Source organism: Nesoenas mayeri (assembly GCF_963082525.1).
Source record: "Nesoenas mayeri genome assembly, chromosome: 1".
Classification (NCBI taxonomy): Eukaryota; Metazoa; Chordata; class Aves; order Columbiformes; family Columbidae; genus Nesoenas; species Nesoenas mayeri.
Genome location: NC_137541.1, coordinates 87,597,082 through 87,622,679, shown reverse-complemented (window position 1 = coordinate 87,622,679; position 25,598 = coordinate 87,597,082). Strand labels below are relative to the sequence as shown.

Genomic DNA, 25,598 nt, shown 5'->3' with positions numbered 1-25,598 from the left:
GGAATGGTAGCATTGCAGGAAAGCCTACCAGGGTAGTCCAGGCATGCACTTTTTTACTGCAGATGTAAATCCAGCTTGCCACTCATTCTGGAAGAAGTTCCACGGTGCAGTTTTCTGCATATAAGTTTAGCTAAAGGGTTAAGTCATCAATGCTAGATGTGGCAAATGGCCTCTAATGTCCTCACTTCCTAGGATTTTTAAATAACATTAAAATACAATATAGAAGTCTTCTGAGGTTTGCACAGCTCTACATGTTGTTTGTTGAGTGTTAACATGGCTATATTAGCTATATTATTATAGCTATAGCACTGCATCCTCCTCTTCCCTATTCAATTCTTTTTCTGTTCTCCTTGGCTTTATGAAAGTAGCCACCTGATAAGCAGTGATGATGGGTAAGAAACTAGGAACCCCATATAAACAAGAGCTTTGTTTGTCAATAACTGTAGCTAACCCTTGAAACTAAAACCTCAGAAGCACAATAACCAGAAATAGAGGGAAATTCCTTCGCATTCCCTGCTACTTTCACATCCCTTAGGGCATTTTCATTAGGCTTTGACCATCATTTCCAACAGACGCCAAATAGTAACATGTCCCAGGTTCTTCAAACTTGCACAGTAGCATAGAGTAGCATTAGCACAGTAGCTGCCTCACAGGGTCTTGTATTTAGTTGCTGATCTCTCATATGTTACCTAAACTTCAGAAAGACCCCTTTGCCTTATTGTTGTTGAAGTGGCCATTAAGACCTGACAGTTTAGCTAGTTATTGGAAATGGAAATAAGCAATGTAATTTATTGATGCTATTAAAGCACTGTAAAAGTAAAGGATGCTGAGAGCCTCCCCCTAAACTTCTAATTCACATAACTTTGGGATATATTGTTTAAGCTAATTGTCACCGAATTAAATCTTTCCTGTGTGTATCTCATCTGTTTTCTTATTTAGAGATACCAGGGGAAGAAATGGAGCAAGTGAAGATAGATTTCTTGGGCCCACTTACAGCTGTGATTATACTGATCACACTTTCTCTGGTTTTTGTGATATTGAAGAAGAAAAGAAATAGCTCACCTACCAACCAGAGTAAGTTATTACTTCTCATTCATCTCTACTGTCCCTTAATTCACAGGCTTTGTTCTTTGTAGTCATTCCTTTATCTACATTCCAGCTGTTGACTAAAAATTGGGTTTCAGGCTGGACTTAAGCTAAACCTCCTTGGACAACTCAGTTCCTGCAACAATTTAGTCCATCCAGCAACAAAAGAAAACATCTTTCTTCTGTCTCATCCTGGGGTCTACTTCTCCCTCTTTGTACTCTGTGAGACTGTCACAGTATCAGCTTACCACTTCTCCCAGAAGCCTCATCCTTTCCTTCTGGGTTTTTTTTTTTGGTAGATTTGGCTCCTAAAATCATCAAATTGTATAAACCTTTCTTGTCCATCACCATTTGTTAGAAAGGTGAAGATGAGAGAGGAATTAGATGAGGCTTCCATTAAGTGCAAGTATCTCTGTTATCACACAACTGAAGGATCAAGGTATTGTTACACCACAGGCTGCCCAACACTGTACTGGAAAAATCACCTGGTACAAGGAACAAAATTCAATTTTTGTATAGTGTTTCTCTGTTTTATTCCAAGACTAGGTCTCAGTAGTCCTTGACTTACTCTGCACTGAAAGGATCCTCATGCTGATATTAGAGCCTTTCCTTCCTCATAGCAAGAAGGAAATGCTTCCCTCACAGGCAGTCCTGTTTTCTTACATAGCCAAGGTGTTTGAGCCCCACTTCATTCTTTCTCCAAATCCTAAGATAACCGGACATTTACTATCAACTCTTTTTCAGCTCCTATTTCTCACGTTTCTGTAAATGACATATTTCTCTATTTTAGGTGTCAGTCTAGCAGTCTAGAAGCTACCCATCTTGAAACCAAGGCCATCAGCCTGACTACTGACTGGGAACCATCTCTGCACATAGCAAGGACTGAGGTCCCATATTATTAGATGTTCTGTCAAAATAAGAATCCTCTCCAGATATGCTGCAGAACAACATACAACATTTTTGTGTGGCGGCTGAAATCCACCATCCAGTGTTCTTATGCTTTTATTTTTGCTTCAGAATGGTGGTCTGTCTGCATGTCTATCTGTCTGCATGACTATCTTTTTGCTATATCTTTCATTATGCACTGTGACATTGTAAAATCCTGAGAGTCAGTGTAGAAAGCAGAGCTGTGTGAGTTACAGAAGAGAATGTCTCAGAAACAGAAAGAGTTAGGCCATAATCTGTGAATCATAACCATCACTAGAAACATGATCAGAGAAAGGCTATTAACCATGAGGCATAAACACTTTTGGAAGAGCCAATTTGGCTTTGTACCAGGAACTTTCTTGCAAAGCTCCACAGCAGAAAGAACTACTTCAGGGCACTTCCCACCTTCTGTGAAAAGTCATACAATTCCTATCAGTCATTTGAAACTAGAAATCACCTGAAGGAAAGACTAACTTTAAACATAATTTCTGGTGATCTTGACTTTTTTTTTTTTTTCCACTGACATCTGAGCTTAATATGCCCAGACTGTTAATACCTCCACGCTTTGCTCCTCTGTATTCTGACTGGATGTTGTATTAGTTGTTTAGGGATAGAAAAAGAAAGCATGATGTATCATTCATATGTGTATAAATCCAAATATACAGAATTAAGCTAAGCAGATAATGAAAAAATATTATATAAGTAGGTCATGTTCCAATTCGGTTGACTATGTTTCCTCTTTCTTAATTTTGATTCAAACCTTGAAGACAGAGCAATCCATACACTATGGTATGCTCAACTATGAGAAGTAGTGTTACCTTACAGCAAATATTCTCTGTTTCACTCAAAATGTGCAAGTTCTCCAATCTTGAACGATTTCTGCACTTTATATCCTTCAACAACATCTACATTGTTCAGGAGGAAAAGTGCAGGAGAATTGAGACAGAATTCTTCTGAGGTCTTGATTGTTGTTGTAGGTCTGACATTTTCAGCAAACGGAGGGCCATTAGCACCACATTCTCAAACCAAATTTCAGCTCAGAGTTGCAGTCTGGGGACATAAGTTCTCTCAGTTTTTGCTGGGTACAAATAATCTTTTCTGTTAAATGATGTTGTGAGTTGCTAGATTCCATGTCAATTTTTACTCCATTTTCAAGTATGTGAGAGAATGTGCATGTCCCTCTGAGTTAGCTAAACCACTGGGAGTCAGTTTATGAAGCTATTACACTAACATTCCTAGTACTTTCATTCAGATGAATATAATTCAAATTTTAGTAGACGTTAAAGGCTTTACTTTTATGTTAATTTTATATTTGCTAGCAAAATTATTTAAGTGACTTATTAAAATATGTCTTTTTCTGTGTTGGTGTTTTATTCTCCTGGCATTTAAGCAGTATATTGGGGAATACCCACAGTTATTGTTCTCAGGGAGGAAACACTCCCGGAATTATTTCTTGGAAATAAATGAGTAAAAAAGGTATTGCTGCAATGACCAAGAATGGCACAACTGAAGGTTTCATATGTTCGTTCATGGAGCTGGATATATGTGCACAACTCTGTGTATGCATACTTCCTTGATTTATTGACCTATACTCTTCAAAGATTAGATAAAAATTCCAGTCTGAAAATTTGGCCTTTTGATTCTATAGTGCACATTGTCAAATATATCTCCAGTGGGTCACACAATCTTCTCTAACTCTTATTAACATTTAGTTCGTTAAATAAAGCATGTGTTAAACTATCAGATATACAAATCAGGTAGATACTCACTAGATTTGTGTTGTCTGCCTTGCTATTTTTAACACATTGTAATTCAGTTCTTTTTTTCAACATTTTCCCTTCCCACTCAAGTGATCCCCTTGAAATCCTCACTAACATTGAGGTCGGCAGAACAACAGTTCAAGCTACTACTTTGCTCCTACCCAGACAACAAGTCTTGTGGGTCTTTTGTCTTTCATATGACTAGATTCACACATGTACACATACACACTTGAACTCACAGTCTTGGACCTCTCCTACCAGTCCCTGAATCCTGATGTGCTGCATATCTGGTCAGCTTTATGCACTGAGGAAGAAATCCGTCACCAACCTTTCATGTTTGTCCCAAGGAGAAAAACAATAACCAGTTATTCCACAATGGATAGGGTGTCTCAAAATCTGTGCTAGGAGTCAAGGTCTCTTCTCTAGCACATTCACATAACAACAACAAAAACAACAAACCTAGCACTTGGAAATTCAACAAGTTTTGCAACATGTCTTAGTACCTCTGAGGGGGCTTTTAACCCCAATGCACTGTCTACTATCACTACCAGCAGCTGTTTCATCCTTTATTTGTTCCTAATTAGTGAAGTTGGTTTTTGTCCTGCCTTGCCATCTCTCTACTTCAGGCTGCCAACTTCCTTCTATTACCTGCTCAGTTTCTCTACCTCCTCTTTTCTTGCCCTTATAATCAACTCTAATTCCCTCCTTCATCTAAAGACAGTTAAGGGAAAAACAAACAAACAAACAGATGGACTTCAAGGAAAATCTTAGTTTTCCTCTATCTGTTCAAATGCATTAATCCTCTGCACCAGCAGATGTAATGAGCACAGTAGCCAGGTACAAGAAAAGCTGATGTGCTGGCATTTTTGTCCTCCATACAAATACATTCAGATTTCCAGGCTACCTCCTCACTCACTTTGTGGTCTTTTCTTGGACAGCAAGCTTTCAGTCATTTAGTGATTCTAGAAATACGGCAAGCAAACAAATGAGCATATACCCACGACATGCCACATCATGTAACAGCTTCACTTAAAAAGACCATTCCTTTATTTTTAGGCATAACATTACAAATTTCAGAAAATGCTAACAACGAAATGGAAATGTTGTGTTAAACCAGTATACAATGCCCTAAGCTAAAATCCTGTCATCAGACTTACACTAGTGATAGAATGCTTCAGGTTCACTGATCAACCAGCACAGAGTCACAGAATAGTTGAGATTGGAATGGACCTAGGGAAATTGTCCAGTTCAACCCCCATGCTCAAGCAGGGTCACCTGGAGCAAGGTGCCCAGGTCCATGTGCAGACAGCTTCTGAATCTGTGCAACCTGCTCCAGGGCTCTGTCACCCTTCACAGTAAAAAAAAGGGTTTCCTTGAGCTCAGAGGGAACCTCCTGTGTTTCAGTTTGTGCCCACTGCCTCTGGGCCTGGCACTGGGCATCACTGAAAAGGGCCTGACTCGGTCTTTTTTGGACTCTCCCTTCAGGGATTTATACACACTGATGAGATCACCCTGAGGCTTCTCTTCTCCAGGCTGCACAGTCCCAGCTCTCTCAGCCCTTCCTCAGATGAGAGATCCTCCAGTCCCTTAATCCTCTTTGAGGTCCTTCGCTGTAGTCTCTTCAGTATGTTGATGTCTCTCCTGTACCAGGGAATCCAGAACTGGACATAGGACTCCAGGTGTGGCCTCACTAGTGCTGAGAGGAATGATGGCCTCCCTCAGCCTGCTGGCAATGCTGATGCAGCCCAGATACTGTTGGCTGCCTTTACCACGAGGGCGCACTGCTGCCTCATCTTCAACCTGTCCGCTAGGCCATCCATGTCCTTTTCTGCAAAGCTGCTTTCCAGATGGCTTGCCCCAGCCTGTACTGGTGTATGAGGTTACTCGTCCCCGGGTGCAGGACTATGAATTTCCCTTTGTTGAGGTTCCTCTCTGCACATTTCTCCATCCTCTTGAGATCCCTCTGGATGGCAGCACAACCCTCTAGTGTGCCACTCTTCCCAGTTTTTTATCAACTATAAACTTGCTGAAAGTACACTCGCTCCCATCATGCAGGTCATTAGTGAAGAAGAAACTCAATTTTACTGCAGATTTCTTAATGTCAGACAGTACTACTGCACCAAGCAACGCTTTCCTATGGTTAACAGATGAGGGGACAGTGAAGTATTGCATTTCCAGATTATTCCACAGTCACTTCTGAGGAGATTGTCATTAACAAACCATCTCATGGCAAACATCCCTTAGTGGACATTTTCCTCTTCAGGTGAATTATTTGCTACTGGAGGTTGCATTTGTCCACAGAAATATGGTGATTCTATTAAAAAAAAAAAAAAAAAAAAAAAAAAATCTAGTTCTTGTGTATATTACCTCTAAGTTTTGGGTTCAAATTCTCGTCCTCCCTCCTTTCCAAACTCAGAAAGAAAAAAAAAAAGAAAAAAAATTAAATATTTATATACACTGGAATGCTGGGCTATGATAATTAATAATTAGTCTCTTTTTGCTTTCCCATCTTCTGGGCTGTGAGAGCCATAATGTTGGGACAGGGAAGGGTCTAAGGAAGATATGTTTTCTGATCTCAGGATGGGCTACCAGGAGGCTGTCAAGAGAAAAAATACAGTTAGGCAGGAAAGCTGGTGAAAGAAGAGAAAGAGGGGAATAAATGGATAAGGGCTGAGAAGGTGTAAGGAAAAGAGTGACACATCAGGCTGGCTTCCAACAGGAAGTGCACATGGATCAAGTGCAGAGCCTATGCACAAGACCCTGCTTCATAGACCCCAGGAAAGAAAAGGTTCTGGCAGCTCTCTGACCATTGCCTTCTGGGGAAAGCTTCTCTCCAGCCAGCAGCAGTGCCATTAGCAAGGAGAGCTTCTGCACAGAGGTCCTGAAATCCAGAATATTCTCACAGTCCTTGACTTGCCATACCTCTTTACATACTTGTGAATTTGATGGCAGATATGCAAGATCAAACATTTCTGCACTTAGTGCATGCTTAGTGTCAAGACCTGCATACCTTTTGTCCACTGCTTTTGTTAATATAGCTTTTAAAACAAAAACTCATTAAAATCTTAAAAATTATGCTTAGTGACCCATCCCTAATAAGCAGTGCTTATGATTTCAGAAGGACATAGAACTAGGAAATAAATGAAAGATGAGGTGACAATAGCTCAAATTGCAGTTACATGCATACACACACAGCTAATGAACCACGTATATTGCCAACCCTCTTCGGAAATATACAAGTGAAATCAAAAGCATAACTAGTTTGTTTTGGAATAATTTTCTAAAGGTTTCCTCAGCCTAGTTCTATTGCTATTAGTAAGAGAAAATGCTCCATTTTCAGAGTGTTCAAAACTGAGAACTTCACTACCACCTCAACTTTACACCCTTTTTCATCTTTGCCCTCCATCTGTCCTATAGAACCCACAGTCTGAGAGAGACTTTTCTCAAGGTTCTCAACCATGAAAACAGCTTTCACTTGTCTTTCTGTTTGCCAGAACCACAGTCTGTTACGCAGCTGAGAGGACTAATGCACTCCTTGCAGGTATGAAAATTTGTCTATGATACAGAAGTGGAGATCTCGTTTCTTTAGCTTGCACTGTTAAATGCACTACTGTATCCAGAACCACGTCATATTTCAAAAAGACGTTAAAGTATTAGAAATAGAAAAGTGATAAAAAGTGATAAAAGGTGACTAAGGCTCTAGAAAGCAAGTTTACAATGTGAAGTTTATGGAGTTCAACCTAGGGAGATGATGAAGAAAACGGAGGAAGGACCTGAACAATCTGTCTAGCATTCCAACACTTTGAACGACTTGTTAGATACGGAAGATGTGAAAGATCCTTCCTACTAAGCGACTCCTGTATTGGGGAGCCCAGAACTGGACACACTACTACAGGTGTGGCCTCACCAGCGCTGAACAGAGGGGAAGGATCACATTCCTTGACCGGCTGGCAACACTCCCTCCTAATGCAGCCCAGAATACTGTTCACCTTCTTTGCCACAAGCACATGTTCCTGGCTCATGTTGAGCTTGGTGTCCACCAGGAACCCCAAGTCTTTTTCTGCAAAGCTGATTTCCAGCTTGTCCAGCATATGCTGCTGCATGGAAAGGAAGCAAAGAAGTTGAGTTAAAAGAGAAAGAATAAGCAGGTTTCTAGGATGTATCTGAAAGAGCCAGCATACAATAAAGGTTTGTACTGCAGAATAGAAAGGGACTGATTAAAAAAAAAAAAAAGGTTAGAGTGAGGAAAATTATTACACTTAGCAAGAGACTCCAGGTGGGAAGAAAAGCCAAGACAAACCCAAGAAAAGGAAAGAAGATGCTCCACAGCATATTCTCTCATCACTACATAGCTTCTTGGAAGAATTATCAGTGGTCACAGCTTCCACTATGTAAGTTGCCTATGGCAACAGAGCATGTTGTCAATGAAGTAGAAATCAAGCTTTTCCTATCAGATCAGACATCCAGCAGAGGAGGACTCAAAAACTCTGAGATCTTTCTTCAGAGATTTTATTTCTGTTTCTGGGTTATTGTACAAGATCCACTCTCCAACTACAGTTTAGAGAGTGTATAAAGGTTTGGTCAGATCGGATTGGCTGAAACTGGCAGAATTATGTTGATGCATAACAACATATCATATGGGCAGTCATCTTTGTCCAGAAGCATTGGAAAAGATAATTTAAAATAATTCATCTCTCAATAACAACTAATTCCTTCTTCTGCTCTAGTTCAGCTACAGTTAGAGCTGATTGTTATTCTTAAAAGGAAAAGGTATTGCTTAACATCTTTGCAATCACGGGGAAGCAGGACAGAAGTGATCAGGAATGAAAACTAGATTGCAGACCTAAGCCTTTATAGAAATTCAATTAGACTATAAGCACTAGGAAGGGGTTTTTTTGACTGGGTCAGTGATTAAGTCCTTCCATATTATGTATGCAGCCAGGGCAGAAAATGTATAAAAACAACTGCAGTAGAAGAACAGAGTAGGTTTTATCAAGTAAAACCTACAAAAATGCTCTATCAGCATGAAACACCAATATATTAAAACCCAGCTTCCCCTAAAGTAATGCAAAACAGCTGCATGATCCCAGAAACCGGAGTTTGGAACCACAGCACATAATCTTCTCGTGTAAGTTTTTACTATTTCTTAGCTTTCTCCCATTGGCAAAAAGTGACCAAACTGAATTCAAGGCTATTGCACCCTAGACATTCATCTGCAGGGGAATTTTGGGAGGCTGACTGTAACTAGCCTCTCTAAAACCCAACACGAACACCCGCAGTGGCAGTACACCACTGAGGGAAAATGTAGTCTTATAACGGGAGTCCTCAGTCAGGACACTGGGCTTGGCTTTTTGTTCTCTTTTCCTTCTCCTTTGTTTTCCTGGAACACTTGACCAGCAGCATCAACAGGCTCTCAAGCACACTCGGCAGTCTCCTCCTGCCCGACAAGCCTCCCTGAGACAGGGAGCACCTCCAGGAACAGCCCGAGCCACAGCCTTTGCTCAGGGGAGGGCCACCACTGCTCCCTGGTTGTGCTGACACCCTGGTACCCTCTTGATTTCACATCCTTTTTATTTCTTTAAAAAAAAAAAAAAGTGAGAGGCAGCCCTCACCATGCCCTGCCAGGGCAGAGCTCCAATGGCCCCAACAGACACATCTGGAGATGCTGCTGTCAGAGGGTGTTTGTGGGGAGGTGAGGGTGTCACAGCGTCGCAGGCTGGGAGTGACATCAGGAGGTCTCCAGTGCCACCCTGAAAGCTGCAAACAGCTCTGGTCAGCTCTGAGGTCAGACTGAGCTGCTCAGGGCTTTGTCCAGGCAGGTATTGAAAACCACCAAGTATGGAAACTGCGCAACCTCACAGTGGAGACTTGGCCTGCTGCTTCACTGTCCTCACAGGGTAAAAGTTTTCCTTACACCCAACCTGAACCACTCTTCTTTCAGTTTCTGGCTGTCATCTCTCATCCTCCCACTATGCACCACTGTGACCAGCCTGGCTCCATCTTTTTAATAGCTTCCTTGTAGGTGTCGGAAAGATGCAATTAGGTACCTCTTCTGCAAGCCAAACAAAGTGAGCCCCTCCAGCCTCTCCTCACAGTGCAAGTACTCCAGAACCATCATTACCTAGGCCATCTCCCACCGAACTTGTTCCAATTTATCCACGTCTTTCTTGCACTGGGGAGTCCAGAGCTGGACATGCTATTATAGTTATTTTTTCTACAAGTGCTGAGTAAAAAGGGGTAGTGTTACTCCCCTCACTCAATCCACTGGCAATGCTGCTGTCAGTACAGCCCTGGATACCATTTGCCTTGTTTGCTGCCAACACACTCTTCTATCGTGAGTTACACGGATAGAAATCATCTCACCAACACCTTCTTCCATATTGATGGGATTCTTTTCATCTTTTCCCCAGTGGCAGCTAACAATTTTGGAGACAAGGTGTTGAGAATCGATGCATTCACTCAAACTGTCTTTAATGTTGTGTTGTAGTCTTCTTGCCATTTCTCCTCTTCTCTGGCCTGGCTCATGATCAGCTCCACAAGTCTAGCCCACTTTCAATAAATCCTTTGCAATTTGTTCTACTGACATCTTGTGAGTCTTTCATGTGAAACTACAAGGTACTCAGAAGATACAGAGAAAAGGAGATTTTTTTTTTTAATGTGAACAGCCAGTCCAGGAAAAAAAAAAAAAGAAGTAATGGGACAACAAGACTGAGGTTTAGAAAAGAGGGGAAATGATTTGTGTATTTGAAAGTGAAAAGATATTCAGACAACTAAATGCAACAGGGAGAATGGAACTCATACTGACAGTTGAGAATCTGGATGATAACATATCAGAGAGAAGGACAGAGACTCTCTTCCTTTTTCATGAAACTTATAAACCCTTGCAGGTGCAAATTTCAGTTGATAGAAAGCAGCTTTCCTCTCAGGGAAAATATTAATAATTTTGAGTATACGCTTACTCTTAAAGGGGAAATTATGAAAAAAAGGTATTTGTAAAAACTGGAAAAAAGTCTAGTCTAGGCATTTAAATTCAACAGTGTCAGTACTGTACAATCCAAACAAAATAAGGATCAGAATGAGAACATATAAAATATCAAAGTAATCCTTTTTTGAGTTTGAATATTTCCCCCCCTCCCCAACGTCTAAAGACAATTTTTTTTTTAGTATTTTCAAGAGGAATAAAAATTCTGTTGAAATTTTCTTTGTAATACCTGAAGTTTTCTCTGCACTGAATTTTATTTATGGGCTGATTTCAGCTGACCTAAAGAGAAACACTGAGGGACTGATCTACAAGTGAATAAAGATGCTTGATAGTTTTGGTTAAATAGATCCCACTATCTAATATGTGTCATTAGACATGTATCAATATAAGTACAGTGGTTTTTAAGCTGCATAGTAGAGAACAACTCCATGATGTATACTCCGTCAGCTGTATTTCCTAAATCTTTTATTGGTGTGCATAAGCACAATTTCAAAAATAAGTAACAACATGAAAATAATAGAATTAAGTAATACCGCTGAGAGCGAGAAGGTCAGACAAGAAAAGGCCCTCTGAAGACACTTCATGTGGCAGAACCATGAAAAAACAAGAAGTGTAGTATGAAATCCTTTCAGTTTGCACTAGCACTCTATAAGATGATAGAACACTAGCCATCTGAGACAGGAAAATCCATTCTCTTACATGCCCCTGTGAAAATTTCCAAGCATTTAGGTAGGTTGAGTAGGCATCCATAGGGGAAGGCTCCAGCATTACTTTTACTACACACGCATGATGACTCCCACTGTGCAATGCAGCATCGTCCTGACAAAAGTGTGAAGCTGGGTAGGGGTGTCACAGTGACATTTTGCAAAAGCACTCTTTTGCAGCATTCCCATGTGACCTCAACATCTTAAGGAAAAATGGTGTTATTATGTCCTTATGGCATTACCTAGGGCAGCAAGCAAAAGAGATGTAAGGCTCTGTCAGAATGAGACAAGTATTCCTACAATTGTGGATTTTCAGCAGACAATTCCTGCTTTCCTGGACATTTTAGGAGGTAAACTGAAGAGCACATGGGACTTAAAGTCTTAGAGACATTACCATAATTATTTATTGGCCTTATATAAAAATGTTACTTATTACTGATCTTCTCTGAGATATTTTGTACGTTCTTACTCTGGCTATACAAGCAATATTAACTGAAATTTTTGCCTTAGCAACACCTGAAAAGTTCTTTACACCCCCACTCTTTTTTCTTCCCTTTCTGCCTCTCACATGTACAGGAAAAGAAAAAAAAAAAAAAAAGAAAAAAAAAAGTATAAGGAATGCCCCATCCTTCATGTCCTGGCAGCAGCTCTGCATGTTCCAAGAATACAAAATATTCTGGAAGAAAGCAATCAGTACACTTGAGCTCTTGTAGTTGATACCTTGATTGTAGGAGGACCATCTTTTTTCTACCTATCTGAGCAATTTGAAGTAAAATAGCAGTTTCTGTCTGACCTCACAAGCCCTTAGGTCTCTTTGGCTCGGGAACAAAGGTCATTGAACCCTACATGGACTTAGTTCTGCTAATATGAGAAAAAAAAAAAAGTTACGCAAAAGGCAAATTGCATAAGAAACTTCAAAAATATGCAGGAAAAACATCCAGAGAAATAGATTTCTTGATTCAAGTGCACTTCTTGAATAACCTCTAAAAAGTATGTCACCAAATGCAGTATATTCGATGGCAGGCAACTGCAATGGGTCTTTGCCTTCCTAGCAAAATATGACCAAAATGCTGCTTATGTGGAAAGATGAAGAAGACAGCAGATCACCATAGGCTTAAGTGATTTCTCCACAAAGATTTGAAGAGAAAAAAAAATTATATCCTCTGTAGGTCCTGATGAAAAGTTTCTGAGCATTAGCTAGGTAAATCTGAATCTTGGTGCATCAGGACCTTCACACTTGGTCCATGAAAGAAAATCAGAAAAAAAAGAACACATCCCTCAGTATATTATGGCAATACTGCTACTGGATGTATACTCAGCATTCAGTAGGAAAATCCACTGCTTTTAAGCAAGTAGTCCAACATAGCTGTCAGAAACGCAGTGTCAGGAAAAAGTGACTTAGATTTTACAGGTGGTAGCGAAAGCATATTATTCTAACGTGTTTGTCTGGTGGTCTTCTCCCACTGTTTAAAAAAAATGTCTATTGTTGAAGAGGAACAAGTTCACTCTGTTCCTCCTTCTGACAACTGGAAGCAGCTAACGTGGTTAAGCAGCTGAGCCACTCTTAACTGATCTTAAGGAGATCGGTAAGAAGAAGCAAAATTCTGAAACATGGTACCAGAAAATATAACAGGCCCTGGAATCAATCTTGCATGAGCCATGCTGGGAACTAGTATAAACATCACAGCCTCATCCCTTATGTTTTTGATAAGTACACATAGAGCAGCAACAGGAGAACTTACCCATGTGAGTTTGCATATTTGGAGACGTGGGTGTTTCCTGCTACTTTACATGGGAAAGAGTAAAGATGTTTGCCTGAAGCTCCATTGTGTTCAGAAACTTCTGCAACAGAGTGCTAGGTAGAATTTATTTTCAGTGAGAGAGAAATGTGTTTGCCCTGTTAGTCCTCCAGCCCAACACCTAATTAAACAATTTGTGCGATGTCTCATAAGGTAAAAAATATGAAGATGCATCTTGTTTGGGATTTTTTTTTTAACTAAGTAAAATTCTTGATTCACAAAACAAAGGAGGAATCTGCCACCTTTAAGTCATAGAAAAAAAAATAATTACAGGATCCTCTACAATGTCTGAAGTGAGAATAAAACCCAAGTCACTGGTTTCTTGGAGCCTTTTACTTCACAACTTTTCTCCTGCAGCCAGACCCCCACAAGAAAACAGAGAACTGAGATCTGGCCCAGGGTTGTATCCTACTGATTTTCCAGGAGACTCTGCTATGGAAACAGAACCTGAAAATTACCCTGCAATGGAGTCTCAGCCTCAAGGAAATGTGTTTGAGAGATTAAGTTACCTTCAGTGATGGGGGCACGTGAAGGCCTAATTCTCTATGTATTGTATTCATTCTATGTTGGAACAGCTCACTACAGAAATGTCTGAGATGGACCACAGCAATTGTTTAACATTGCCTACACACAAATGGTTCAAAGGAAGTTAGACGGACGACTGACTAGCTGAAAATTCCAAAGGCCTTTTTCCTGCATTTGAAAGTAGATAGGAAAAAATTAAAATGGCTGTTATGATTAGCTCCAATCTGGTTTATAATCTGTCATAAATGAAACCTTTCAGCAACAGGGAAAGTCTGGAATTGAAACAATGGAGCTAAACATCTCCAAAAAAGAGATGAGGAAACACTTAGGAAGTTAAGAGAAGGCATCTGTGAGGGTTCTGGTGTCTTTGTAGAACTGAGGTATATGTCAGGGCAGATACAGAAGCTGGCATTGGAGCTGTCTAGTAATTTAGGTGCTCAATTTGTCAGCATCACCATAATGTGCAAGGAATTCCCAATGGAAGTAATCAAGTACTGTCACACTGTGTCATGGAAAAACTAAAACACAGAGTGAAGCCATTAGACTGAAGATATACAGGAAGGTTTTGAAAGACTAAGGTAGAGAATCTGATCTCCTGAGAATCACTCCACTGTCTGATTGACAAGGCCATTCTTCCTTGTTGAGCCAACTGCTCAACAACTGATCTCAGTCACTGCAGACCACTTTTCCAACAGGAAATCCACATTCTGGGCTTTGCTTGAATCAAGATAAGAAAAGGATGTAGATGTTTCTGAATGATAAATGGATAAAAGCAGTTTTAGAATCTGAGCAGATTGATCTGCAAGGGAAAAAGAGCACAGTGGAGGAAACAAATCGAGTCAGAGGCTTGAAAGTAGTATTTCAGCAAATGTGGATTAAATAAAGTATTGATTTATTGGTTTGAGTATCCTATATTGTTGGAATATGCCTTTGTGCTATCTAGAGCAAATAACCTTGCTTATCATCCATCCAAATGAGTATACTTAATCTTTTATTAATAACTGCATCTCTTAAGCCAGCCATTGGCATTTCCATGGCTCCTGGATCCTAGACCATTGTACATGTGCAGTCAGTACACAACAGAATTAATAGATTTTCCATAGTAATCCTTCTGTAGTTGCTCATTTCCCAGACACCTAAGGAAATGCATCACATCAGCAGTACAGTGCAGATATAGCTTGTGGGAAGTACCAGGAAGCTGTCAGTAGGCATTAGGGACCAGGTTACTAACCTGACCAGGAACCTTTGAACTTTATCATGCTGGGGACAATATAGAAATAGACAGATTGCCCTGTAAATAATTTCTTGTCTCATTTGCAGCCACAGAGAACATACTTCCCTGTATGCACATCCATGTGACTAATTGATGCCCCCAAGTAATTCTAGCCCCTGTAAAAAAAACTCTTCATCTTCTCAACTTACATGGTCAGGCCTCCTACTCAGGATGCTGCACCAGCACCTTTTTTCTGTGCTGGTCTTGCTGACCTGTACCTTTTGACAGCTGTTGATAAAAGGCTAGCTACCACCAGATGATTATATATTTGTCACTGACAAGCAGTGTATGCGCCCCAGCCCCCACGTCAGGAGTTTTGCATTGCTTTTAAACACAGTCCTTCTTAAAACCAGATAAGATTTTCTGAAGTAACAGTGTTCATTAGGAAAAGCTAATTCTTTGAAACCAGCCCTGCTAGTAAGAGGAGCAGTTTTTCATAAACTGACTCGGTAAAATCTGGGGAAATTATGTGGTTATGATATCTGAATTTAATGTGTTGAAAATGAAGCCTTCTTTTTCATCTGGAAAATCTTTTTGTGTCCAATATTTATGTTTTAAAAGGCTTTAAATATTCAGAAGCTCACATGGAAAAAGTAGGTTTCAAAATCAGCATACCAGTATTTCAAGCCCCCCCAATCTTTTTTTCCTCATAGATTATTTCCCACAGAATTTCCTTTCTCTGTGTTTTGTAAGCTTATGGTCTTTCTGCCACTTCAGGAAGAAGAGATACTTCAAAATCAGACCTTCATAGAAACACAAATCTGCTTGAGACTCCTCTGTAAACTTTCTCCATTTTTTTCACATCACTGATGCCTATCCAGATATTCCAAATCAGGCACTCTTCTAAAGCAGTTCTTATTAGGGCCTTTGCCGATAACTTTGCCTATTTTCCAAACATCTGCTTGTGTTTAATGTGGTTCATTCAAAATCAGAGACGTTGGCAAAATGAATACATTCCATCATGCCCTTTCCTGTAGATCACTTTGGTACTTTAGGTGTTATTCAGACTTTCTAGATCAAAGAAACAACCACTTCATATTTCAGTTCCAAGGTCTGAAATACTGCAAGAACAATCTGATCTATCTCTATAGTACTGTGCTATTTCTGTTTTCATTCCTGGCTGATGAGGGCAAGTGAAGAGATATGTAAGCACTTAGAAGCATAAATTGTATTTGAACTTTGAGCACTGATGTCTAATACGTTGGACAAAACATGCCTGGCATTGCTGTTGTCAAGCTCTGTATCCGGTAAATAACTTCTTTCATACTGATTCCACCAGTGCTGCAATGTACAGGTTCCAGGTGGAGACTTGAGACTTTGGGCTCGTGGAGCCAATCAGAGCCTGCAGTAAGGCTAAGATTTAAACAAAATTATTGCTGCCTTGTCTAACTGCTTGTGTTTCAGTATGTGCACTCTTATAAAGGTGGACAGAATAGAAGTATATACACCTAAAAATTGTTGCAAACATGGTTCATTCATTATAACATAGGACTGAGGGTTGAGTATCTCTAAAATGGGAAGAATAACAATACTTCCTTGTCTGGACAACCATCAGTCTTTCCTTTGGTAAATCACAGGTATTTTGCTACAAAGTCACATTTTGGTGGTCTTTTTGCTATAGGAAGGGTTAGTCAGTTGATAATTACACTACTAACAAAGTATTTTAAAAATTACATCCTTGATGTTGAAAAAAAAGGTCCACAGAGAAAGGTATAGTTTCCAGCATTGCCAGCCTTTACTTTCTGATTGTGTGACTTGACTTTGCACCTCAACTCTCTGCACATTAGTGTCCCTGATTATTAGATAAGCTAATGGTCCCCCATGCTACAAAAATGCTTTGGGATCCCTAGACAAAAGGCACTGTGGAAGCACAAAAGGATTGTTTATATGAGTTAAAAAATAACTTTTAACCTTTGATCTTGAAGATCTATTTCAGGTGTGCACCATATGCTCAAAGGCCTGACAGCTTGAGCTTCACCTTTTTCCTGTGGATGCACTCTCTGACTTCACAGCCCTTATGCTTTTAGCTTGATGGTATCCAAGATGTTTCTTAGCAATTGTATTCTGCCAGCAGCACACATTCTTTGCTCCTTAGTATCCGGGAAATTTGCTGCTTTCCTCTCTTTTCGACACTGCTCTTTGGAGAAGTTAACCTCTGAAGAAACCCAAGCAAACAAACAAGAAATCCCACAAGCATAAGGGATTTGCAGCATGTTGAAAATGCATAGGGGTGGAAAAACAACTCAAGTTGTCAGCTGAACCTGATCCAAACAATCTGATCAAAGATGATAACTCGGCTTCATTTTGTGCAAAAAGACATTTGTTTATACAACGAGTGCACAACAAGGGGAAAACATTAGCAACATTAAAGCAGCTGGTCTGCAATAAGACATATGATGGCTGAAAGAGAGGAACAGCAGCCTGCAGAAGAAATTCAATTTGTATAGGCCTTCTGGTGCCAAAGGAGATGGTATGGAATGTAGAAGGTTTACTTCAGGGCATATATTTTTGAACTGATATCTTGCCTCTAATATTTGATTTAGGGAAGGTTGTGGGGCTATTGAAGGGGCAGGAGTATGAACAGAGATGACAGAGACAGGAGACCAAACAACAGCCTCACACTGAAAACTGCAAATTGAGTCATTTGAAAGTATAGGACAAGGAGATGAAAAGGCAGATTCTTTCCTTGCTCTCCTCTCCTCCTGTCTAGCAGTAAACAATCACATCACTTTCTCACAGATTACTCGATCTCATATCCCAATGCATTCAATGCTCCTCTCCATCTCTCTCTCCCTCTCTGTTCTCAGCCTTCTTAAGCACATGAGAACAACCATCTTCAGTTTTAGTAATGCTCCACTTAAGAAGGTATCATACCGCCTCTGTGGGCCATTGAGAAATGCTGAGGGAAGGAGTACAAGAACAGTCAAAATGTGGTTCAATTCTCTCCCATGTTCTAGAAATCCACCAGTTCGAATACTCCCAACAAGCCAAAACAGTCCTGGGCAGAAGCTTCTTTCATGAGATTGTCGAATTCAATTTTGAACCCATTCATCCTTTTGGTGTCAATGACATCCCTTGTCACTGAACTCCACAATCTGTGTGGAAAAGACATTCTGTCCTTTTGTTTGTTCAACCCTTTTCCATATTGTTTCACTAGGCTTCCAATGCACTTCTTGTATTATGAGAAATGGCAAATTCCTGTTTTGCTTTTTCCAGACAATTCACGATTTTGCAGACCTCTATCGTAACATATCTCATCTGCCTCATCTCCAAACTGAAGAGCCTATGCAGTCTCTCCCTGAACATAAGGCATTCCTGTTCACTGATTATTCTTACTCCTTTACTTTGTGACTCTTGTAGTTCCAATATACCCTGTTTTCAGTGGGAAAGACCAGAGCTGAGGACAACATTCCAGATGTGGACATGTCAGAGTTTTAGTCTTCCCATGGCAAGTCCACTGAATTCAACAAGAAGCTGAAAGGCAAGCAGCTGGTAGTTGAATTGCAACCAGTAGTAAACAATGTAAATCCTCTTGTACTATACAAGTATTCCCAAAAAAAACAAAGAATGAAATAAACAAAATTATCCACCACCACCAAAATAAAAAAAAGGGGGGAGTAAAAGAAAAAGAAAGGAAAAGGAAAAGGAAAAGGAAAAGGAAAAGGAAAAGGAAAAGGAAAAGGAAAAGGAAAAGGAAAAGGAAAAGGAAAAGGAAAAGGAAAAGGAAAAGGAAAAGGAAAAGGAAAAGGAAGAAAAAGGAAAAGGGAAAAAGAAAAAGAAAAAGGGAAAAAGAAAAAAGGAAAAAGGAAAAAGGAAAAAGGAAAAGAAAAAGAAAAAGAAAAAGAAAGAAAAAGAAAAAGAAAAAGAAAAAGAAAAAGAAAAAGAAAAAGAAAAAGAAAAAGAAAAAGAAAAAGAAAAAGAAAAAGAAAAAGAAAAAGAAAAAGAAAAAGAAAAAAGAAAACGAAAAAAGGAAAAAGAAATAGAAAAAGAAAAATAAAAAGGAAATAGAAAAAGAAAAAAGAAATAGAAAAAGAGAATTAAAAAAAAAAAAAAGAAAATAAGGAAAAAAAAACAACACCCCAACCAATCTGGTCACTGCAAAATAACAAAAGTTTTGCCATCATCCAAAACAAACCAGCAGCAGAAAAATAAATTTGAAAAATGTTACTTACACCAAGGTACAGTGCCAAGTGTCACCTTCTGCCTTGTAAAATGATGGATGATTATTTTATTTCAAACTCCAAGCAAAATAAGTTGGATTCTGAGGAAGTTAAAAATTAGTACAATACTTTCTGAGGGTGGTAAGTGCTACTTAGAAAAGCCAACAATGCAAAGCAAGTGTAATAACTTGAAGAGAAGGTAAACGGTGAAAGCAGTAAGTATGACTACTGCTGATGGAGGACTATGGAATGATCAGCATAAAGTAAAAGGTAGAACTAATATTAAGACTCCAGAATACTACATAAGATATCATCTCTGAGTACTGTCATTTGGTCATCCTAGACTGGAAAACTGTGAAGTGATGATACTGATTGTTGAGCCTTTGTTATAATGAACAAGCTGTGTTTGTGCTGAGTTACTATATTCTAATTGTACTTATATCAACCTTTTCTCAAATTCCAAGAAATCTGAGGTGAGTATTGAGAGGCAAAAATTTCAATTAATGTCTAATTGAAACTTGATTATACTAAGAGGAGGGGCCTTTCAACCTGAGGAGTGAGTTTAGTTTATGAAAGCATTTTGTGAACTCCTAAGCAAGGGCTAGCTTTTTGGAAGAATTATCCTCAGACTAATTAACAGTTTCTGGGTTATTTCTCAGAGTAGCTTCAGGAACCATCTAGGAATATAGGCATTATTCTGGGCCACTTTTTATAGCTATTTCTCCTGATTCAGGCAGCTGCCCTTTCTGTTCCCATCTGGCCTCTCCTTACTTGTGACACTATCAATGATTGCGGGGCTGTCCAGTAAAAAGGACCAAGTAAAAACATGTATTTTTAATTTATTTCTTTAATCAGATCAGTTCTCCAATTTCCTGTCCACTTCCACAGTCACACACAACAAAGAGGTGACCATTCAGGGCCAAGGGAGTCAAGTAGCAATTTCTTAACCTTATGACTCCTTCTAGGAGGATTTTCTTGGAGCCATAGCCTCAAACACAGACAGGTGATATAAGATATTCAGCTATCTCATTAGGCCCTTCCTTCTAAAAATGTAGAACTATTGGTGTTGTGATAATAGGTCCATTTGTTTTATTTCAATAGTGACCTAGTTGTTGAATCGGCAGAGGAACACATGTGGCCATGGAACCAATAGTTAAACTGGTCAGTCACTGACAAATAATGAGGTAAACAAGATCATACCAAAATTTTGTACAGACAATTAGACCAAGTCACAGCTGGTAAGGTGGAGAAATTATTTTCAAATACCCAGCACTAAAGACCTATATAATAAATCACTGCCTGTTTGTTTGTGGAGTTGCTCATTCTTGTAACTATATGAAACTAATCTCTGTAATACTGAATATGGATATTAATTCAAGTGAGTTGATTCCTATTTGCAAAGGAGAGGCAATACTTAACCAAGTGTGTCTTCGCAGCAAAAAACTTTCCCAGAAGGAAAAGAATTCCTAAATACATTAAAACATTAAAGCATTTTGTCATAGAAACTATTAAGACTGATGTAGCAAAAGAATGTAGTAGGATATAGAGCTAAACATGATCATATCTCTTCTCTTGCCCTTCAAACATTATGTCAATATTAACCAATAACTAAGTATTTAAAAACCACTCAGAAAATTGTCATTATCTATAGAAGACTAAGGATTTACTCTGCCCAAGGAGTATGTTCTAAGTCATGATAAGTGTGGAAAAGTACATGTCAAAAGGTAGGTGCAACATGATAGCAACATTTTAAATTATTTTCTTTGTTTTTAAAAGGAAACAGAATGTACTTTATGAGGTACATTACAGATATCATCCCATTAGCAGCTGTGACACAGAAGCCAAGAAGAGATTATTTATTTTCTTTCTTTAATGACCAGATTTATCCAGTAATGGCTGAACAGTATGTGTGACCATTTCACAGAGGTGGTTAATGAGAACTTCATTAAGACTGATGACCAAACAATATTGTAATAAAGGCATACATTCAGAGATTGGATGTTATAAAGACAGGAGAAAGCATTGTGTACATGTAATCCAACCTTTCCTGTGACAGAGACTGTTGGATTTGGAATTCATGTCCTGACTATTAAAAAAACCCAGTTTTGAATTGCGAAGATTTCCATTGCAGGAGATCATACCAGAAATCGTTGTAATTATTCTGAAAGCTATTTTTCAGCCATGTTGCAGAACTTACTTGATTTCAAGTCTAAATTTGCTTAAATTCAAATTTCAACAAATGTCTCTTGCCCTGCTAGGTTTCTGTGTGTAAATGCAGGCATGTGGATGTCTGTCCGTTTCTGAGGAACTAAGGGCTTACCCATCTGTTTTTTGCCTAGCTTGGAACACCAAACAGATAAGGTTATCTACTTTTTACTTCACTAGCATAAACCTGTCTGTGGCTTTCAAAATGAAAAGCTCTCTATTATGACTTTCCCACCCACTGTGGGTGCTTGATGGCTTCCTTTTCATAAAGTAAACATCTGTCTCTTTCAAATTTTACTGAGGCATTTTTGCCAAATCTTTAATAATTCTTATGTCCTTTTTCTTGCTCATTTCCAGTTTTAAGGCCATCTGACTTAAAGTGAGAATACTTGCCCTTGATACACCATTCCATCTGTTGCCACGGTAGTGCAAATCAGAAGCAGATCTCCAGTTTCTAAATTAACACATTTCTGTGCAGTATTGTTCAGGTGAACCTGATATTCATTTACACATCCACTGATACGTTCTGCTGCTTTCGTAGCAGTTGAGGACTAAGCCCTAGTGGCTACATGCACAAGTGTCAATATGTGTGGATTTCTCATCACTAATAACCCAAAAACAGCTGAAGAGATTAGACTTTTGTGAATAACTGAGCAGAAGTGCTAAAGTAAGATTGGTGGCATTTTGTGTGAATCTAAAAATATACTGAGAACTATATTCATCCTAGTTTTAAGGGGTTTTTTTTCATCCAAATTTTAAGGTCCTGACTGAAGTATCTTGGTTAGGCGCAAAAAATTGTCCCATGCTGCCTCTCTACTCTGTAGAGACAGACACCTCCAGGGTCTCTTGATGGAGCCTTATACTTTCACTGACCCTCTGTTATTTGTTATATAGTAAGTTTCCTAAACAATCTGAATTACAGATCACCTCTTGCACTGCCATTTCTTCATCTGCTTAGTGTTATTAGAGAACAACAGGAGACAATAACTAATTTGTAGAAAGGCAGTTCTCTGTGATTTATATGGAGGAGTGCATTAGCATTCAGCTTTTACTACAGTAAAAACTTTCACTTACGAAGATTGTAGGGAAAGGTAGCTATTAACCTTCATCATAATGAATAATTAACCACAACAGCAGCTGAACTTAAGATTCATCTCTCAGTTATTGTTTGTCCAGACAGATAACACCTGAACTGACCAAAATCAAACACAAAACCCACACCATACCCAGTCAATCTGTCAAAATCTGCTCACACCTGCAACAACATGACACAGAATTGACTCTTTAAATAAATCACACAGATGGGACATTCTTAAGATATCCTGCTGTAAATTCAAAGTCTTCTGATTTCAATGTAGTTCTGTGTTTGGTTTTAATTCTATGATATAACTCTTGCTTGGGTTGTCAGTGCTGAAGGGACGTTTGGAAGCCTCCTCTGAGGTCACATTTGATGTTTCTCCACCCCAACACTTCACTTGCACCAACTGCAGACTAACGCAATGGGAATAGCGTTTATGGACCTCCACACTTAATAATCACTACTGCCTTGGGCAGATGTGCTGCCTTTGTGCTTCGGCCTGAGAAAAAAAGACAGGGTAGTGTGTGCAAGGTTTTTCTGTAGCTCTCTTGAACCAAACTTTGGAAATCTAGAGAAGAAATAAAGACGTGATAATGAGGGAAGACAGTGAGAGAACTGATCTTAGAAAGGAGGAAACAAACAAACAAACAAACTCCAAACAAACAAACAAACCAATAACAACCAAACAACCAAACCAAACCTAACTGAGGAAAGAATATCAGAGAATACAGGAGGAGCCTGACTGGAAAAAGCAGGCAGTCAGACACTAGTTCACTTGTGCTAACGTTGGAAAGCTTCATCCTCAGTGGCCTATTTTTTCATGCTAGTTGTCTCTTTTCATTTATGAGCAAACAGAGATACTGTTCACCACGCTGATTTTCAAATAGTTATTAATGGGCTCTGTTGCTGAAATATGGAAAGCAAGTCCTGCCTCCCAGAATTATTGTTTGAAGCTGGCAGCCTTCTGGTGCAGATATCACTACATCCATTTTGGCTGGCTCACATCTAGAAAGTTTTCTTTGCAATCATAAAATGTGGACATGAAACTGTTATTTTACCCATGGCTAGCTCCTGAAGCACAAGATGACTCTGTCATGAGGGAAAACAGTCAGGTCACTAGGCTGCCCCAAGAAGGCCAAATGTGACCTCTAGATAAAACAAATGCAGGGACTGAATAATAAAAAAAGGAGCTACAATAGTTATAAGTAACATTTTTAACAGAAAATTCATTGCTGAAAAGTTATCGCAAAAGACGATTTTAAGAAGAGTATGCTTGGCTGTGATTAACAGAGGGACAGCGTTCTCTGTGTGCTTCTGCTTTGATATTCAGCAAATACCTTGGAGCTTTTGTTTTGGTTTTTAATACTCCTCAGGGCAGGATATTCCAGGATTGCTCAACAAATAATTGCTCAAATCATATTGCTTAGGCTGCTTGTATCTGCCAGGGTAGCCCTGCCCAGCTGCACAGATCCTTTTATAAAAGCTAAGGAAAGAGAAGAAACACTTAAGAATAACCAAATAAGGAGTGCCTGTGCCTGAAAAAGGAATTCAAGAACAAAGAAGATGAAGAGGGAAAGGAGTAAAGAAAATATGAGAATGGACATCACCAGCTGTTTCCAGAACTGTACATGAGGAACACAGACTCTCAACCAAAAAATTTAAAAATCAGTTTGGAGAATGTACTTGCAGAACAATTCTGCAATGGCAGCAGGGGGGATGGACTGGATGTGAACTTATTTGGTCTCTTCCATCTCCAATTTCTATGAAAACAGTCACCATTCTTTAGCAATATGATAAATATTTAAAAAATCATAGATACAAACTAAATAAAACATATTAAATAACAAGTTCAGCCAATTTAATCATGACTTTTCAACTTTTAAACCAAGACAGCAGGGAGGAAGAAGGAACAGGCTTGAGATTTTTAGTCCTCTTTGTTTAAGGCTAACTCACATAGGACACACCTTCATGAGACTTGTTCAATAACATTTGTGGAGCTGGGCTGGAGTTGTTGTTGGATTGTCCTCAGTCCACAGGGCTGCAGGTTTTATCCAATGCACACTGGGTGCATTCTCTTTCTAGCAGCCTTTAATTCAAATTTTGCTTTGTTTATGTTTCACTCCTAGACAGACCAGTAGATTTCATTTTGGGTAGTATAATACCCGTCTAGTTCCTTCAGCATTTAGTTACTAAAAGCTGATTCTTTTCTTCATTCCTGCACTGACCAAAACATCAACTGCCATCCGAGAGCAAATCTTCTCCTCTGTAAGGGATCCATGTGTTGCAGATACACAGACTTCATGGGCCTCAGCAGGGGAAGAAGAATTTTGGGCTTGAAAAACATAGAACTCATTATTTGAGCACATGATCTATCCATAAAGTCTAATTGCAGAGAAGGGACTTGTGTTCCATGGGACAGCCACTAGACAGTGATATAGCCACATCTACACAGCCGAAGTAGGTCAGCTTCACACCTAGCATTTCCTCCACAGTATAATAACTCCAATTTTCTCTGAATCCCAGTCAAAACTCAGCCTGCACATAATCCTTCCAAGTGCTCATCATTTGGTCTCGGTAGAGAGGAAGGCTTGAATAAAGCTTTTTCTCCTATACAAGCCAAAGACGAGGAACATTCTGGGGTAGCAGGAGACCAGGACATGCCTTGCCTGTGGTACTCAGCTTGTCCTTTGGAAAGAAGACCTCAGCCTTCTGAGTTGTCAGTCTTCAAACTATGAGTCTACTTTCTTTTATTAGCAATAAAAGTAGTTTAAGAATTTGAGGTAGACATAGTCATTCTCCCTGTCATATACTTCCCTGACTTTATCTAACAAAACAAAACAATGGAGAACCTGGTTTAGGCTTTATCAGTATAATCCTCTTCAGCACATCAAGGCCTGGGGACAAGACTCATCCTTCAGTAGTCTGGCTGAAATTTGGGCTTCAGCTTCCCAAGCAACTGGGCTAACCCACTTACATCCACACCCATTGTATTAAGCATACCTCTGGCAAGCACCTGCTGCACCATCAGAAAGCTTTGTCAGAACGGGACTTTCCAGTTGTTCCATCTGACTTTGCACCTTGCCATCTAGCCTTTACATC

General features: G+C 39.4%; 1 protein-coding gene across 1 annotated transcript in view; it reads left to right on the top strand.

Moving 5' to 3' along the window:
* Window positions 1-25,598, top strand: part of CD86 (CD86 molecule) — a gene marked incomplete at both ends in the record, with an annotated part of 38,832 nt that overhangs the window by 9,328 nt on the left and 3,906 nt on the right. The window contains 1 exon segment of the mRNA XM_080349491.1: window positions 940-1,074. Coding sequence (XP_080205617.1) covers window positions 940-1,074 — 135 coding nt within the window.